This window comes from Cetorhinus maximus, chromosome 21 (assembly GCF_964194155.1).
Source record: "Cetorhinus maximus chromosome 21, sCetMax3.hap1.1, whole genome shotgun sequence".
NCBI lineage: Eukaryota > Metazoa > Chordata > Chondrichthyes > Lamniformes > Cetorhinidae > Cetorhinus > Cetorhinus maximus.
In genome coordinates, this window is record NC_135899.1 from 30828142 (window position 1) to 30845366 (window position 17225).

General features: G+C 45.7%; 1 protein-coding gene and 1 pseudogene across 3 annotated transcripts in view; one reads left to right on the top strand and one right to left on the bottom strand.

Moving 5' to 3' along the window:
* The window catches only part of LOC144695825 (class I histocompatibility antigen, F10 alpha chain-like), a 211871-nt pseudogene that overhangs the window by 41965 nt on the left and 152681 nt on the right, over window positions 1-17225 (top strand). The gene's annotated exons all lie outside the window — the stretch shown is intronic.
* The window catches only part of LOC144695817 (class I histocompatibility antigen, F10 alpha chain-like), a 93453-nt gene that overhangs the window by 35653 nt on the left and 40575 nt on the right, over window positions 1-17225 (bottom strand). For both annotated transcript variants that reach the window (XM_078566829.1, XM_078566828.1), the window contains exon 2: window positions 9339-9599. In XM_078566829.1, the coding sequence (XP_078422955.1) occupies window positions 9339-9599 (261 nt within the window). The remainder of the gene's footprint in view (window positions 1-9338; window positions 9600-17225) is intronic.

The window sequence follows — 17225 nt, forward strand, 5'->3', positions numbered from 1 at the left end:
TATCAGATAGAAATTGGGGATTAGAGTCACAGTTCATCAGAGGGGAAAGGGGATCTAGTATCAGATAGAATTGGGCGGTTAGAGTCAGTGTCTGATCAGATGGGAAAGGGGATCTAGAATCAGATAGTAATAGGAGTCTAGAGTCACAGTCTGATCGGAGGGGCAAGGAGATCTAGTATCAGATAGAAATGGGGGGTTAGATTCATGGTCTGATCAAAGGGGAAAGGGGACCTACTATCAGAAAGTAATGGGGGGTTAGAGTCACAGTCTGATCAGAGGGGAAAGGGGATTTAGTATCAGATAGGAATGGGGGATTTGAGTCACAGTCTGATCAGAGGGGAACAGGGATCTAGTATCAGATGGAAATTGGGGATTTGAGTCACAGTCTGATCAGAGTAGAAAGGGGATCTTGTATCAGATAGAAATGAGGGGTTAGAGTCAGTGTCTGATCAGATGGGAAAGGGGATCTAGAATCAGATAGTAATAGAAGTCTAGCGTCACAGTCTGATCAGAGAGGAAAGGAGATCTAGTATCAGATAGAAATGGGGGGTTAGAGTCACGGTCTGATCAAAGGAGAAAGGGGATCTAGTATAAGATAGAAATGGGGAATTAGAGTCACGGTCTGATCAGAGGGGAATGGGGGATCTAGTATCAGATAGAAATATCAGATAGAAATGGGGGGTTAGAGTCACAGTCTGATCAGAGGGGAAAGGAGATCTAGTATCAGGTAGAAATGGTGGGTTAGAGTCATGGTCTGATCAAAGGGGAAAGGGGACCTACTATCAGAAAGTAATGGGGGGCTTAGAGTCACAGTCTGATCAGAGGGGAACAGGGATCTAGTATCAGATGGAAATTGGGGATTTGAGTCACAGTCTGATCAGAGTAGAAAGGAGATCATGTATCAGATAGAAATGAGGGGTTAGAGTCAGTGTCTGATCAGATGGGAAAGGGGATCTAGAATCAGATAGTAATATGAGTCTAGAGTCACAGTCTGATCAGAGAGGAAAGGAGATCTAGTATCAGATAGAAATGGGGGGTGAGAGTCACGGTCTGATCAAAGGGGAAAAGGAATCTAGTACCAGAAAGTAATGGGGGATTAGAGTCACATTCTGATCAGAGGGGAAAAGGGATCTAGTATCAGATAGAAATTGGGGAGTAGTGTGACAGTCTGATCAGAGGGGAACGGGGATCTAGTATCAGATAGAAATTGGGGATTTGAGTCACAGTCTGATCAGAGTGGAAAGGAAATCTAGCATCAGATAGAAATAGGGGAGTAGAGTAACAGTCTGATCAGAGGGGAAAGGGGATCTAGTATCAGGTAGAAATGAGGGGTTAGAGTCAGTGTCTGATCAGATGGGAAAGGGGATCTAGAATCAGATAGTAATAGGATTCTAGAGTCACCGTCTGATCAGAGAGGAAAGGAGATCTAGTATCAGATAGAAATGGGGGGTGAGAGTCACGGTCTGATCAAAGGGGAAAGGGAATCTAGTACCAGAAAGTAATGGGGGATTAGAGTCACAGTCTGATCAGAGGGGAAAAGGGATCTAGTATCATATAGAAATTGGGGAGTAGTGTGACAGTCTGATCAGAGGGGAATGGGGATCTAGTATCAGATAGAAATGGGGGATTTGAGTCAGTCTGATCAGCGTGGAAAGGGAATCTAGTATCAGATAGAAATGAGGGGTTAGAGTCACAGTCTGATCAGAGGGGAAAGGAGATCTAGTATCAGGTAGAAATGGGGGGTTAGAGTCACGGTCTGATCAAAGGGGAAAGGGGATCTAGTATAAGATAGAAATGGGGAATTAGATTCACGGTCTGATCAGAGTGGAAAGGGGCTCTAATATCAGGTAGAAATGGGGGATTAGAGTCACAGTCTGATCAGAGGGGAAAAGGGGATCTAGTATAAGATAGAAATGGGAAATTAGAGTCACAGTCTGATCAGAGTGGAAAGGTGATCTAATATCAGATAGAAATGGGGGATTAGAGTCACAGTCTGATCAGGGGGAAAAGGGGATCTAGTATAAGATAGAAATGGGAAATTAGAGTCACAGTCTGATCAGAGTGGAAAGGGGCTCTAATATCTGGTAGAAATGGGGGATTAGAGTTACAGTCTGATCAGAGGGGAAAGGAAATCTAGTATCAGGTAGAAATGGGGGGTTAGAATCACGGTCTGATCAAAGGGGAAAGGGGATCTAGTACCAGAAAGTAATGGGTGATTAGAGTCACAGTCTGATCAGAGGGGAAAAGGGATGTAGTATCAGATAGAAATTGGGGATTAGTGTCACGGTCTGATCAGAGGGAAAAGGGGATCTAGTATCAGCTAGGAATGGGGGAATAGAGTCACAGTCTGTTCAGAAGGGAGAAGCATATAGTATCAGATTGAAATGAGGGATTAGAGTCACAGTCTGATCAGAGGGGATATGGGATCTAGTATCAGATAGAAATCGGGGATTTGAGTCGCAGTCTGATAAGAGGGGAAAGGGGATCTAGTGTCAGATAGAAATTTGGGATTAGAATCATAGTCTAATCAGAGGTGAAAGGGGATCTCGTGTCAGATAGGAATGGGGGATTAGAGTCACAGTCTGATTAGAGGGGAATGGGGGATCTAGTATCAGATAGAAATATCAGATAGAAATGGGGGTTTAGAGTCACAGTCTGATCAGAGGGGAAAAGGGATGTAGTATCAGATAGAAATTGGGGATTAGTGTCACAGTCTGTTCAGAAGGGAGAAGGGATATAGTATCAGATAGAAATGGGGGATTAGAGTCAAAGTCTGATCAGAGGGGAAATGGGATCTAGTACCAGATAAAAATGGGGGATTTGAGTCGCAGTCTGATCAGAGGGGAAAGGGGATCTAGTATCAGATAGAAATTTGGGATTAGAGTCATACTCTGATCAGAGGTGAAAGGAGATCTAGTATCAGATAGAAATGGGGGATTAGACTCACAGTCTGACCAGATGGGAAAGGTTAGCTAGTACCAGATAGAAATGGGGGATTAGTGTCACAGTCTGATCAGAGGGAAAAGGGGATCTAGTATCAGATAGGAATGGGGGATTAGAGTCACAGTCTGTTCAGAATGGAGAAGGGATATAGTATCAGATTGAATTGGTGGATTAGAGTCACGGTCTGATTAGAGGGGAAAGGGGATCGAGTATCAGATAGAAATGAGGGATTAGAGTCACAGTTTGATCAGAGGGGAGAAAGGGATCTAGTATCAGTTAGAAATGGGGGATTGGAGTCACAGTCTGATCAGAGGGGAAAGGGGATCGAGTATCAGATAGAAATGTGGGATTAGAGTCACAGTCTGATCAGAGGGGTGAAGGGATCAAGTTTGCGATTGGTACAAGGATAGGGGGATGGATTTGGTTATTGGGATTAAAACTAAACTACGGGGATAGGGTGAGAAGGAGATGCATATCACAGAATCACCGAATCACACAGTGCAGAAGAGGCCCTTCGGCCCATCGTGTTTGCACCGACACGTGAGAACACCTGACCTACCGACGTAATACAGGGTCAGTCTCTGTCTCCAAATGATGCCCAGGCTATTCAGACTAATAGGAGAGGACACTTCACCATTAATAACAAATAGAGAGAGAACACTTCACGATTAATAACAAATACAGAGAGAGAACACTTCACGATTAATAACAAATAGAGAGAGTACACTTCACCATTAATAACAAATAGAGAGAGAACACTTCACCATTAATCACAAATAGAGAGAGTACACTTCACCATTAATCACAATTAGAGAGAGAGAGTACACTTCACCATTAATCACAAATACAGAGAGAGTACACTTCACCATTAATAACAAATAGAGAGAGAGAGTACACTTCACCATTAATCACAAATACAGAGAGAGTACACTTCACCATTAATCACAAATACAGGGAGAACACTTCACCATTAATAACAAATACAGAGAGAGAACACTTCACCATTAATAACAAATACAGAGAGAGAGTACACTTCACCATTAATCACAAATAGAGAGAGAACACTTCACCATTAATAACAAATAGAGAGAGAGAACACTTCACCATTAATAACAAATAGAGAGAGAGAACACTTCACCATTAATAACAAATAGAGAGAGAGAACACTTCACCATTAATAACAAATACAGAGAGAACACTTCACGATTAATAACAAATACAGAGAGTACACTTCACCATTAATAACAAATAGAGAGAGAACACTTCACGATTAATAACAAATACAGAGAGAGAACACTTCACCATTAATAACAAATAGAGAGAGAACACTTCACGATTAATAACAAATACAGAGAGAGAACACTTCACCAATAATAACAAATACAGAGAGTACACTTCACCATTAATCACAAATACAGAGAGAACACTTCACCATTAATAACAAATACAGAGAGTACACTTCACCATTAATAACAAATAGAGAGAGTACACTTCACCATTAATAACAAACACAAAGAGAGAACACTTCACCATTAATCACAAATACAGAGAGAATACTTCACCATTAATAACAAACACAGAGAGAGAACACTTCACCATTAATCACAAATACAGAGAGAGAACACTTCACCATTAATAACAAATACAGAGAGTACACTTCACCATTAATCACAAATACAGAGAGTACACTTCACCATTAATAACAAATAGAGAGAGTACACTTCACCATTAATCACAAATACAGAGAGAGTACACTTCACCATTAATCACAAATACAGAGAGAGAACACTTCACCATTAATAACAAATAGAGAGAGTACACTTCACCATTAATAACAAATAGAGAGAGTACACTTCACCATTAATAACAAATAGAGAGAGAGAACACTTCACCATTAATAACAAATAGAGAGAGAGAACACTTCACCATTAATAACAAATAGAGAGAGAGAACACTTCACCATTAATAACAAATACAGAGAGAACACTTCACGATTAATAACAAATACAGAGAGTACACTTCACCATTAATAACAAATAGAGAGAGAACACTTCACGATTAATAACAAATACAGAGAGAGAACACTTCACCATTAATAACAAATAGAGAGAGAACACTTCACGATTAATAACAAATACAGAGAGAGAACACTTCACCAATAATAACAAATACAGAGAGTACACTTCACCATTAATCACAAATACAGAGAGAACACTTCACCATTAATAACAAATACAGAGAGTACACTTCACCATTAATAACAAATAGAGAGAGTACACTTCACCATTAATAACAAACACAAAGAGAGAACACTTCACCATTAATCACAAATACAGAGAGAATACTTCACCATTAATAACAAACACAGAGAGAGAACACTTCACCATTAATCACAAATACAGAGAGAGAACACTTCACCATTAATAACAAATACAGAGAGTACACTTCACCATTAATCACAAATACAGAGAGTACACTTCACCATTAATAACAAATAGAGAGAGTACACTTCACCATTAATCACAAATACAGAGAGAGTACACTTCACCATTAATCACAAATACAGAGAGAGAACACTTCACCATTAATAACAAATAGAGAGAGTACACTTCACCATTAATAACAAATAGAGAGAGTACACTTCACCATTAATAACAAATAGAGAGAGTACACTTCACCATTAATAACAAATAGAGAGGATACTTCACCATTAATCACAAATAGAGAGAGTACACTTCACCATTAATAACAAATAGAGAGGATACTTCACCATTAATAACAAATAGAGAGGATACTTCACCATTAATAACAAATAGAGAGGATACTTCACCATTAATGACAAATAGAGAGGATAATTCACCATTAATAACAAATAAAGTGAGTACACTTCACCATTAATAACAAATCGAGAGAGGACACTCCACCATTAATAACAAATAAAGAAGATGCTTGTCTAAGGAGCCTTTGTGAATTCCTGCAGTGCCATTTTGTAGATGGTACACACTGCTGCTACTGTGCGTCGGTAGTAGAGGGAGTGAATGTTTGTGGATGGGGTGCCAATCAAGCGGCTGCTTTTTCATGAATGGTGTCAAGCTTCTTGAGTGTTGTTGGAGTTGCACTCATCCAGGCAAGTGGGGAGCTTTCCATCACACTCCTGACTTGTGCCTTGTAAATGGTGTGCAGGCTTTGGGGAGTCAGGAGGTGAGTCACACACTGCAGGATTCCTCGCCTCTGGCCTGCTCTTGTAGCCACAGTATTTATATAGCTAGCCCAATTCAGTTTTGATCAATGGTAACCTCCAGGATGTTGATAGTATGACATTCAGTGATGGTAATGCCACTGAATGTCAAGGGGGGATGGTTACATTCTCTCTTGTTGGAGATGATCATTGCCTGGCACTTGTGTCATGTGAATATTACTCCTCAGTTATCAGTCCAAGACTGAATCTCTTCCAGCAATTAATGCATTTGGACATGGACTGCTTCAGTATCTGAGGAGTCATAAACGGTGCCGAACATTGTACAATAATCAATGAACATTCCAACTTCTGTCCTTAAAATGAAAGGAAAGTCATTGATGAAGCAGCTGAAGATGGTTGGGTTGAGGACACTACCCTGAGGAACTCCTGTAGTGATGTCCTGGATCTAAGATGACAGACCTCCAACAACCACAACCATTTTCCCTTGTGTGAAGTATGACTTTAACCCATGGAGAGTTTTCCCCCCAATTCCCATTGACTGCAGTTTTGCTAGGGCTCCTTGATGCCACACTCGGTCAAATACGCCCTTTATGTCAAGGGCAGTCACTCTCACCTCACCTCGGGAGTTCAGTTCTTTCATCCATGTTTGGATCAAGGCTGTAAATAGGTCAGGAGCTGAGTGGCCCTGGTGGAACCCACACTGTCAGTGAGCAGGTTATTGCTAAGCAAGTGCCGCTTGATAGCACTGTTGATAACCCCTTCCATTACTTTACTGATGATGGAGAGTAGACTGATGGGACGGTAATCGGCCGGGTTGGTTTTTGTGTATAGGACATACCTGGGCAATTTTCCACATAGCCGGGTAGATGCCAGTGTTGTAGCTATACTGAAACAGCATGGCTAGGGGCGTGGGAAGTTCTGGGGCACAAGTCTACAGAACTATTGCCAGAATATTGTCAGGGCCCACAGACTTTACAGTATCCAATGCCTTCAGCCATTTCTTGATATCATGTGGAGTGAATCGAATTGGCTGAAGACTGGCATCTGTGATGCTGAGGACCTCTGGAGGAGGCCGAGATGCATCATCCACTCGGCATTTCTGGCTGTAGATTGTTGCGAATGGTTCAGCCTTATCTTTTGCACTGATGTGTTCAGTTCCCTCATCATTGAGGATGGGGATATTTATGGAGCCTCCTCCAACAGTGAGTTGTTCACTTGTCCACCACAATTCACAACTGGATGTGGAAGGACTGCAGAGCTTAGATCTGTTCCTTTGGTTATGGGATCGCTTAGCTCTATCTATCACTTGCTGCTTATGCTGTTTGGCACACAAGTTGTCCTGTGTAATAGCTTCATCAGGTTGACACTTTATTTTTAGGTATGCCTGGTGCTGTTCCTGGCATGCCCTCCTGAACTCTTCGTTAACCAGGGTTGATCCCTGGCTTGGTGATAATTGTAGAGTGGGGGATATGCCAGGCCATGAGGTTACAGATTGTGTTTGAGTACAATTCTGCTGCTGCTGATAGCACACGGCACCTCATAGATGCCCAGACTTGAGTTGCTAGATCTGTTTGAAATCTATCCCATTTAGCACAGTGGTAGTGCCACAAAACACGATGGAGGGTATCCTCAATGTGAAGACCGGACTCCACAAGGACTGTGCAGTGGCCTCTTCTGCCGATACTGTTATGTACAGATGCATCTATGACAGGTACATTGGTGAGGACAAGATCAAGTAGTTATTTCCCTCTTGTTGGTTCCTTCACCATCTGCCGCAGACCCAGTCTAGCAGCTATGTCCTTTAGGACTCAGCCAGTTTGGTCAGTAGTGGTGCTACTGAGCCACTGTTGGTGACAGACATTGAAGTCCCCCACACCCTTGCCACCCTCAGTGCTTCCTACAAGTGGTGTTCAACATGGAGGAGCACTGATTCATCAGCTGAGGGAGTGCAGTACATGGTAATCAGCAGGAGGTTTCCTTGCCCATGTTTGACTTGATGCCATAAGATTCATGCACTCCCAGAGCAACTCCCTCCCAACTGTATGCCACCTTTAATGGGTCCATTCAGTCCTGGGGTTGGGATAGGACATACCCTAGAAAGGTGATGGGGGTCATTGTGTGTCAGGTATGATTCCGTGAGTATGACTATGTCAGACTATTGCATGACTAGTCTGTGAGACAGTTCTCTCAATTTTGGCATTAGAGGACTTTGCAGGGTCGATAGGGCTGAGTTTGCCGTTGTCGTTTCCGGTGCCTAGGTCGATGCCGGGTGGTCCATCCAGTTTCATTCCCTTTTCACTTTTCCGTATTGGCTTTCTGTTACAACTGAGCATCTCGCCCGGCCATTTCAGAGAGCTTTTAACAGTCAGTCACTTTGCTGTGGGTCTGGAGTCACATGTAGGCCAGACCGGGTAAGGACGGCCAATTTCCTTCACCAAAGGGCATCAGTGAACCAGATGGATTTTTATGACACTCGACAATGGTTTCATGATCACAATTACTGAGATGAGCTTTTAATTTCTTATTTATTACTTGAATTTAAATTCCACCAGCTGCCATGGTGGGATTTGAACCTGAACATTAGTCTGAGTCTCTGGATTGTCAGTCCTGTAACAATGCCAATACTGCCTCCCCTCACCCCACCACCTCCGTTCATGCCATGCTTTTCCCCACATCACTCTCTGTCTCCACTATCACCCTGTCTGCTAATGTTTCCTGCTCCTTTCTCCATCTTGGGTGTCTCTCCTTCTCCTTTGTTAACCTTTCTCTAGTCCTCCATGTCTGTCTCTCCCCTCTCTCCCTCCCCCTCACTCACTTCCCTAATTCCCTCTCTCCACGTCTCTCTTTTTATCAACTTGCTCAACTTCTCTCCCTCACCTTTTCCCACCATCACCCGATATCATTTATGTTTGAACTGAGAGAGTGGGAATTGTCAGGAAGAGATGGCCAGGCTGCGGGGAAGAGGGAAGCCCCAGCAGCGGGAATAAAGCAGGAAGTACAAAAACCAGGAATGGTCCACGAGCTGATATGGGGTTGACTGGGAAAGAGGAAGCAGCTGGGGGTCGGAGAGTGGGCAAAACAACACAAAATCTCATTGCTTCATTACCAATGGGACAGTACCACTACCGCTGCACACCCCCACTCCACCCCAGTTAACCTGGCCGCCAGTGGGAGATCCCAGTCTGACTGGACATACCAGTCGTGTGGTTCATCCCTTTCATGATCGTGTTAAACGTCTTCTTCATTACGTCGTAACGTTCCTTTCCCAGGCGGTTGAGGTAATCCCAGTTTTCTACATTCAGATAGTCCGTTATGAACTGCTGCCTGGAAGCCATCTGCATGGTGTCACTGTCATAATAGGATAACATTACTTCATTGAGCATTGCCACACCTACAAACTCAGGGCAATCAGGAATGCCGGAGATTCCCGTGTACAGCACTGTGAAGCAGTCAGTGTCTGTTAAAGAAGCAAATAAAGGGACTGGTTAATAAGGAATCAATGATATTTTCCAAACAGCACCAACTGACCAAGATGAATAACAACCACATAGTGGCAATCTCCTGTAGTCCCTCACTTCATTTTAACACCAGGATCCTGTCTGAAATGAGAAACTAGATTTCTTTTTGATTCATGGGATGTGGGCATTGCTTGGCCAGCATTTATTGCCCATCTCTAATTGCCCTTGTTCAGAGGGCATTTAGGAATTAACCACATTGCTGTAAGTCTGGAGTCACATGTAGGCCAGAACAGCTGAGGGCAGCAGATTTCCTTCCCTAAAGGACATTAGTGAACCAGATGGGTTTTTACAACAATCGGCAATAGTTTCATGGTCATCATCAGATTTTTAATTCCAGGTTTTTATTGAATTCAATTTTCACCATTTGCTGTAGGGGGATTCAAACCCAGGACCCTGGAGCATTACTCGGGGGTCTCTGGATTACTAGCCCAGCAACAATACCACTACGCCACCGCCTCCAGCTCACAGAAGCAAAATAGATATGAGCAGCAACCTGATGGATCAGCTCCTGTTCCCAGAGGGGGGATGATGGGAGGCCGGCCGGGGGGTCATTGGAAAAGCGAATATGGTGGTGCCAAAAAAATGGATGAGAATTTCAGCAGGAGGCGAGGGGGGTGTGGAGATGAGAGAAAGACATTGAGCTGGAAATCGGTGTCCTTGGTGATGGAGAGGCTATAATGGAGGACTTTAGGAGTGTAATCACTGTGGGAAACACGGCAGTGAATTTGTGCACAGCAAGCTCCCACAAAGCCAGTGTGACAATGACCAGATAAGCTGTTTTCGGTCATCCAAAAGGTGGCACATCTGACAGTATCGCACTCCCCCCACACTGCACTGGAGAATCTGTTTAAATAATGTTCTTGACTTTCTGGAGTGGGGTTTGAACCCACAACCTTCTGACTCAGGGGTAGTGTTCTACCAACCAACAACCAGTGGGGCTGGGAGCTCAGCTCAGGGTCAAACAGGTCACCAAGGTTTGATTCAGCCTGAGGCAATGATCAGGGAGGAGGGTGGAATCAGTGCAAGGGAATGGAGCTTGTGCTGGTGATCAAAGATATTGACTTCAGATTTTCCAAGATTTCATTCAAGAAAATTGCAGCTGATCCAATACAGAATGCCAAACAATTTAGTGACTGTAAAGGAGCTGAGAGAGGTCAGAGCGAGGTTGACCTGAATGTTGTCGGTGTACACGTGGAGGCTAACACTCTTGTGATTGGATGGGGTCAGTGAGGGGCAGTAAGTAGATGAGAAATAGGAGTGGAGTAAGAATAAATCCTTGGGGGACCCAGAGAAGCCATTACAAGAGGTTCTCTGGCTGCAGTTAGATAGATAAGTATTGAACGAGATGAGAGCAGTCCCACCCACTGGACCACAGGCAGTGGAGAGGTGTTGGAGGAAGATGGTGTGGTCAAGCATGTCAAAGGCTGCAGACAGGTCGTGAAGGGATAGTTTACCTTTTATCACCATCACATGGGATGTCATTTGTGACTTTGATTAGAATCGATTCAGTAATGTGACAGGGCAGGAAATCCGACTGGAGGGATTCAAACATGGTGCTCTGGGAAAGATGGGCATGAATTTGGGAGGTGACAGCACACTCAAGGACTTAGGAGAGGAAAGGGAGGTTGGCAGTAGGTTGAAAGGACAGAAGGATGAAGCGGGGAATTTTGAAGGTGGGGGTTGACCTTGGCAGATTTGAAATGGAGGGTTCAGCACCTGAGGGCAGGAAACCATTAATCACGTTGGCTAAGTTGGCGGCCAGTAGGGGATGCTGGGTGACCAGCAGTTTAATGGGAAGAGGGTCGAGGGAAGGGGGGGTGGGTCTCATGGACAGGATGAGCCAGGACAGGCCATGAGGGGAGATGCGGAGAAACAACAGGAAGATGTGTGCTCAGGGCTAGGACGGCAGGGGGGTCGGGGGAATGTCTTAGAGGAGGTTTGGCCTGATATGCTAGGAGAAGGGCAAAGATGCAGCGTTGGGCCAGCTGATGACATTGTCTCAGTCTGAGTGATAAAGAAATCCATGAGCTCTTTGGACCCCTGGTGAGGGTGGGTGAGGTGGGAAATGGGGAAAAGGATTTAAGATGATGGTTTGCAGTAGTGACAAGAAGCCAAGGGTTATCTTTGCATTCCAGATGATCGTGGCGTGGCGAGCAGGCTTAGCAGGCGAGAGCAGGACACAGCAGTGGAGTTAGATCTGGCGGTAAATTGTTAAATCAGTTACCGGTCATAAACATTCAGATCGATGTCCCTTGGACAGAAGTGGAAATGAAGGTGAAAGAGAGGAATGATTTTAATAGGGACTATGACATCAAAGGTAGAGGCGGGGGTGCAATTCAGCAGAATGGCGGCTGCACAAATATCATGGTGAAATTGGGAGGGCAAAAGGTAGACAGTTGAAAGTTTGACCATGAGTGGGCATATACAGAAGGAAGTGGGACTGAGACGTGGAAAAGAGGATGTAAAAGGAAAGGTATAAAAGGAAGTGATCGGACACAGCTTCATCCATGATCAAAACCAAGGCTTTATAGAGGCCACGTGATAAGGTTACATGAAGATAAGCGGGAGAGTTTATTTGAGGAGGGGAAGAGGTTAACAGAAGGTAGTGAACTCGGAGTAGGGCGGGAGGTGGTGGGGGGGGTGGCAAGTTGAGTTGGTTTCCATTCTTATCTAAGCAGACATATTCAGAGCATCACTAGCAATGTGGCTTCTCTTCCTGCTCCCTCACCGCTGTCTCCCAAGGATCTAGCTTTGCTCCTTCCCGTTTCTCATCCACAAGCTGCTCCTCAGAGACACCATTGGAAAAGATGAACATCAGGTTCCACATGTTCACTGCTGATGCCCTGATCTGCTGCCAAGCGAGTGTGCTAACCTGATGGACCGACGAATCCATTCAGACACTAGAACAATGCTGTTTCCTTGCAGGGTCTGACTGGCCACCTGGGTATTTGGGGCATTTCCAGAGGCCCTGGTGAATGGTTCCATAGCAACTCCCCCCTCCTTTACCAGGTGAACTTCTTTCAGAGGAGTCCCAGTCTGAGTTAGGGCATTGCCCTTTCACAGGTTTTATAAACTGCCTTGAGCACACTTCTGCACAGGGCACAGTGAATAGATGAAATGATGATAGATCAGCGATCCCACCTGCTGAACAGGAATTTGTCCTTTACAATGATCAACACTCTGAACATGAAGCCTTGTTTAAAGGGTTTAGATGTTTATAAACGGAGTGATTTTATCATAACTTGTGCCATCCGAACCCTGAGACTGAACTGCCTTGAAGTCCCATGTAAGAAAGCTTTCCAGTGAGTGACTATTTCTAGTTATAAATGTCTCAGCTCTACTCCCCACCACCTATTTCAGCATCTCCACAGCCTGTGGTTTGTTGTGCCTCTTGGTTGACATCCAACTCCCGATGAGTAGAAATTTCTTCCAATTAGATATCGGGAACTCTGATGCCATTTGCCTTTGCTCCCAGCCACAAACCCAGTTTCCTCATTCCCGACACCATCCCTCTCCTTGGCCACTGCCCGAGGCTGAACCAGACTCTTCATAATCTTGCCGTCACGAGATGAGCACATGATCCAATTTGCACTCCATCATCAATACTTCCCACTTCCACCTCCATAACAATCACCCGACTTCACCCTGTCTCAGCTCATGAGCTGCTCAAACGCCTTTGCCACCTCCTGACTTGGCTGCACCAGGGCGTTCCTGACCGGCACACCACATTCCAGCCTCCATAACCTCGAGGTCATCAAAATCTCTGCTGCCATTAACCCAACTTGCCCTGTGTTCCCTGGCCGATGTTGACTCCCAGTCAAGCACCATCTTTGGTGATGGGGGAGGGGAGTAAGACAGGCAGGAAAGTGGAGTTAGGCCATAATAATATCAGCCATGATCTAACTGAATGGTGGAGAAGGGTCAAGAAACCAAACTATCTACTTCGGCCGCTATTCCTTTTGTTCTTATGTAGTATTCTCACCCTTGCTTTCAAATTCCTCCCGGCCTCACCTCTCCTTATCCCTGCCATCTCCTCCACTCCTACCACCTTCCGAGATATCTGTGCTCCTCTAATTCTGACCTCTTCTGCATCGCCAATTTTAATTGGACCAGCATTGATTGGCGTGTCTTCAGTTGCCTAGACCCCAAGTTCTGGAATTCCGTGCCTCCACCTCTCTGCCTCTCCCACTTGCTTCACTTACATCAGATCTCTTTGACCAAACTTTTGATCATGGACGGACCACCTGGCATCAGCTGAGGCACCGGAAACAACAGCAGCAAACTCAGCCCTGTCAACCCTGCAAAGTCCTTACTAACATCTGGGGGCTTGTGCCAAAATTGAGAGAGCTGTCTCTCAGACTAGTAAAGCAACAGCCTGACATTGTCATCCTCACGAATTCATACCTTACAGATAATGTCCCAGGTACCACCATCACTATCCCTGGGTATGTCCTGTCCCATCGGCAGGACAGATCCAGCAGAGGTGGCAGCACAGTGGTATACAGTCAGGAGGGAGTTGCCCTGGGAGTCCTCAACATCGACTCCGGACCCCATGAAGTCTCGATGCATCAGCTCAAACATGAGCAACCTCCTGCTGATTACCACGTCCTCCCCTCCCTCAGCTGATGAATCAGTGCTCCTCCATGTTGAACAGCACTTAGAGGAAGCACTGAGGGTGGCAGGTGTGCAGAATGTACTCTGGGTGGGGGACTTCAATGTCCATAACCAAATGTGGCTCGGTAGCACCACTACTGAACGAGCTAGCTGACTCCTAATGGACGTAGCTGCGAGACTGGGCTGTGGCAGGTGGTGAGGGAACCAACAAGAGGGAAAAACATACTTGACCTCATCCTCACCAACCTGCCTGCCGCAGATGCATCTGTCCATGGGAGAAGTGACCACCGCACAGTCCTTGTGGTGACGAAGTCCCGCCTTCACATTGAACAACATCTGTAACCTCATGGCCTGGCATATCCCTCGCTCTACAATTATCACCAAGCCAGGGGGTCAACCCTGGATCAATAAAGAGTATGGCAAGTAACATTCGCATCACACAAGTGCCAGCAATGACCATTTCCAAGAAGGGAGAATCTAACCATCGCCCCTTGATGCTCAATGGCATTACCATCACTGAATCCCCCACTGTCAACATCCTGGGGGGTGGGGGGAGGGGGGGGAGGGGGTTACCACTGACCAGAAACTGAACTGGACTAGCTATATAAATACTGTGGCTACAAGAGCAAGTCAGAGGCTAGGAACCGTGTGATGAATAACTCAGCTCCTGACTCCCCAGATCTTGTCCACCATCTACAACGCACAAGTCAGGAGTGTGATGGAATACTCCCACTTGCCTGGATGAGTGCAGCTCCCACAACACTCAAGAAGCTTGACACCATCCAGGAGAAAGCAGCCTGCTTGATTGGCACTCCATCCACAAACATTCACTCCCTCTGCCACCGACGCACAGTAGCAGCAGTGTTTACCATCTACAAGATGCAATACAGGAATCCATCAAGGTTCCTTAGACAGCACCTTCCAAACCCACGACCACTACCACCTAGGTGGACAAGGGCAGCAGATAGATGGGAATGCCAACACCTGGAAGTTCCCCTCCAAGTCACTCACCATCCTGACTGGGAAATATATCGCCGTTCCTTCACTGTCGCTGGGTCAAAATCCTGAAACTCCCTTCCTAAGAGCACTGTGGGTGTACCTACACCACATGGACTGCAGCGGTTCAAGAAGGCGGCTCAGCACCACCTTCTCAAGGGCAATTAGGGACGGGCAGCCAGCGAAGCCCACATCCCGTGAATGAATTTAAAAAAACACATTTTGTGGTCCAATTTCAAATATTGTTTGATCACTCTTCTGGGAAGTTTCGCTATATTAAAGGTGCTATGTAAATGCTTGACGTTGTTGTTGATTAATCATGCAGAATAAGGTCATGAACTGCAGGCACCTGGTTCACCAGTGAGTCGACATTCTGGTGGGAGATGTAGAGAAGGACGGAGAGAACTGATCTATTGGCAGAGTCCAGAGTGTCAATGCAAGAAGGCATGGATGGGATGGGAAGGGTGTTGGTGAAGTTTATCCTCAGCAGGCGAGCTGGGTGGGAAGGCTGGTGAGAGAGCAGGGGGGAACTTTAAGGCTGGCTGTCTCTGGACTTGCTGTTTGTAAAGAGGCAGAAATGATTTGGATTTCAGAGAATGCTGAGAGAAGGAGAGTGACATAAAGAGAGAAAGACGGAGACAGGGAGAGCGGTACGGAGAAAGAGCAACAAGGAGAGAGAGAGAGCGATACAGAGAGAGAGAGGGATACGGAGAGAGGGAGAGGGATACGGAGAGAGGGAGAGAGATACGGAGAGAGGAAGCGGGATACGGAGAGAGGGAGAGGGTTACGGGGTGAGGGAGAGTGATATGGAGAGAGAGAGTGATAGGGAGTGGGATACGGAGAGAGAGAGTGATAGGGAGAGGAATACGGAGTGAGGGAGTGGTATACGGAGTGAGGGAGAGGGATACGGAGTGAGGGAGAGGGATATGGAGAAAGGGAGAGTGATACGGAGAGAGAGTGATACGGAGACAGAGAGTGACACGGAGAGAGAGAGTGATACGGAGAGAGAGAGAGCGATACGGAGAGAGAGTGATACAGAAAGAGAGAGTGATATGGAGAGAGAGAGTGACAGGGAGACAGAGAGAGTGAGACAGAGAGAGAGAGAGTGATACGGAGAGAGAGAGAATGATACGGAGAGAGAGAGAGTGATACGGAGAGAGAGAGAGTGATAGGGAGAGAGAGAGTGATACGGAGAAAAAGTGATACGGAGAGAGAGTGATACGGAGAGAGGGATTCATACGGAGAGAGAGTGATACGGAGAGAGGAAGAGTGAGACGGAGAGAGAGAGAATTATACGGAGAGAGAGAGTGATATGGAGAGAGGGAGAGTGATACGGAGAGAGAGAGTGATACGGAGAGAGGGAGAGGGATACGGAGAGAGAGTGATACACAGAGCGAGAGTGATAGGAGAGAGAGTGATACAGGGAGAGAGAGTGATACGGAGAGGGAGAGTGATACGGAGAGAGAGAGTGATACGGAGAGGGAGAGTGATACGGACAGAGAGAGCGATAAGGAGAGAGAAAGCGACACGGAGAGAGAGGGATACGGAGAGAGAGAGGGATACAGAGAGAGGGAGAGGGATACGGAGTGAGGGAGAGCGATACGGAGTGAGGGAGAGGAATACGGAGAGAGGGAGAGGCTATGGGGTGAGGGAGAGCGATACGAAGACAGAGGGAGTGATACGGAGAGAGAGTGATATGAAAGAGAGAGTGATATGTAGAGAGAGTGTGATTTGGAGAGAGAGTGATACGGAGAGAGAGTGATACAGAGAGTCTGAGAGTGATACGGAGAAAGTGTGATACGGAGAGAGAGTGATACAGAGAGAGTGAGAGTGATACGGAAAGAGTGTGATACGGAGAGAGAGAGTGATACGGAGAGAGAGTGATACGGAGAGAGTGATACGGAGAGAGAGAGAGTGATACGGAGAGAGAGAGTGATACGGAGAGAGAATGTGAT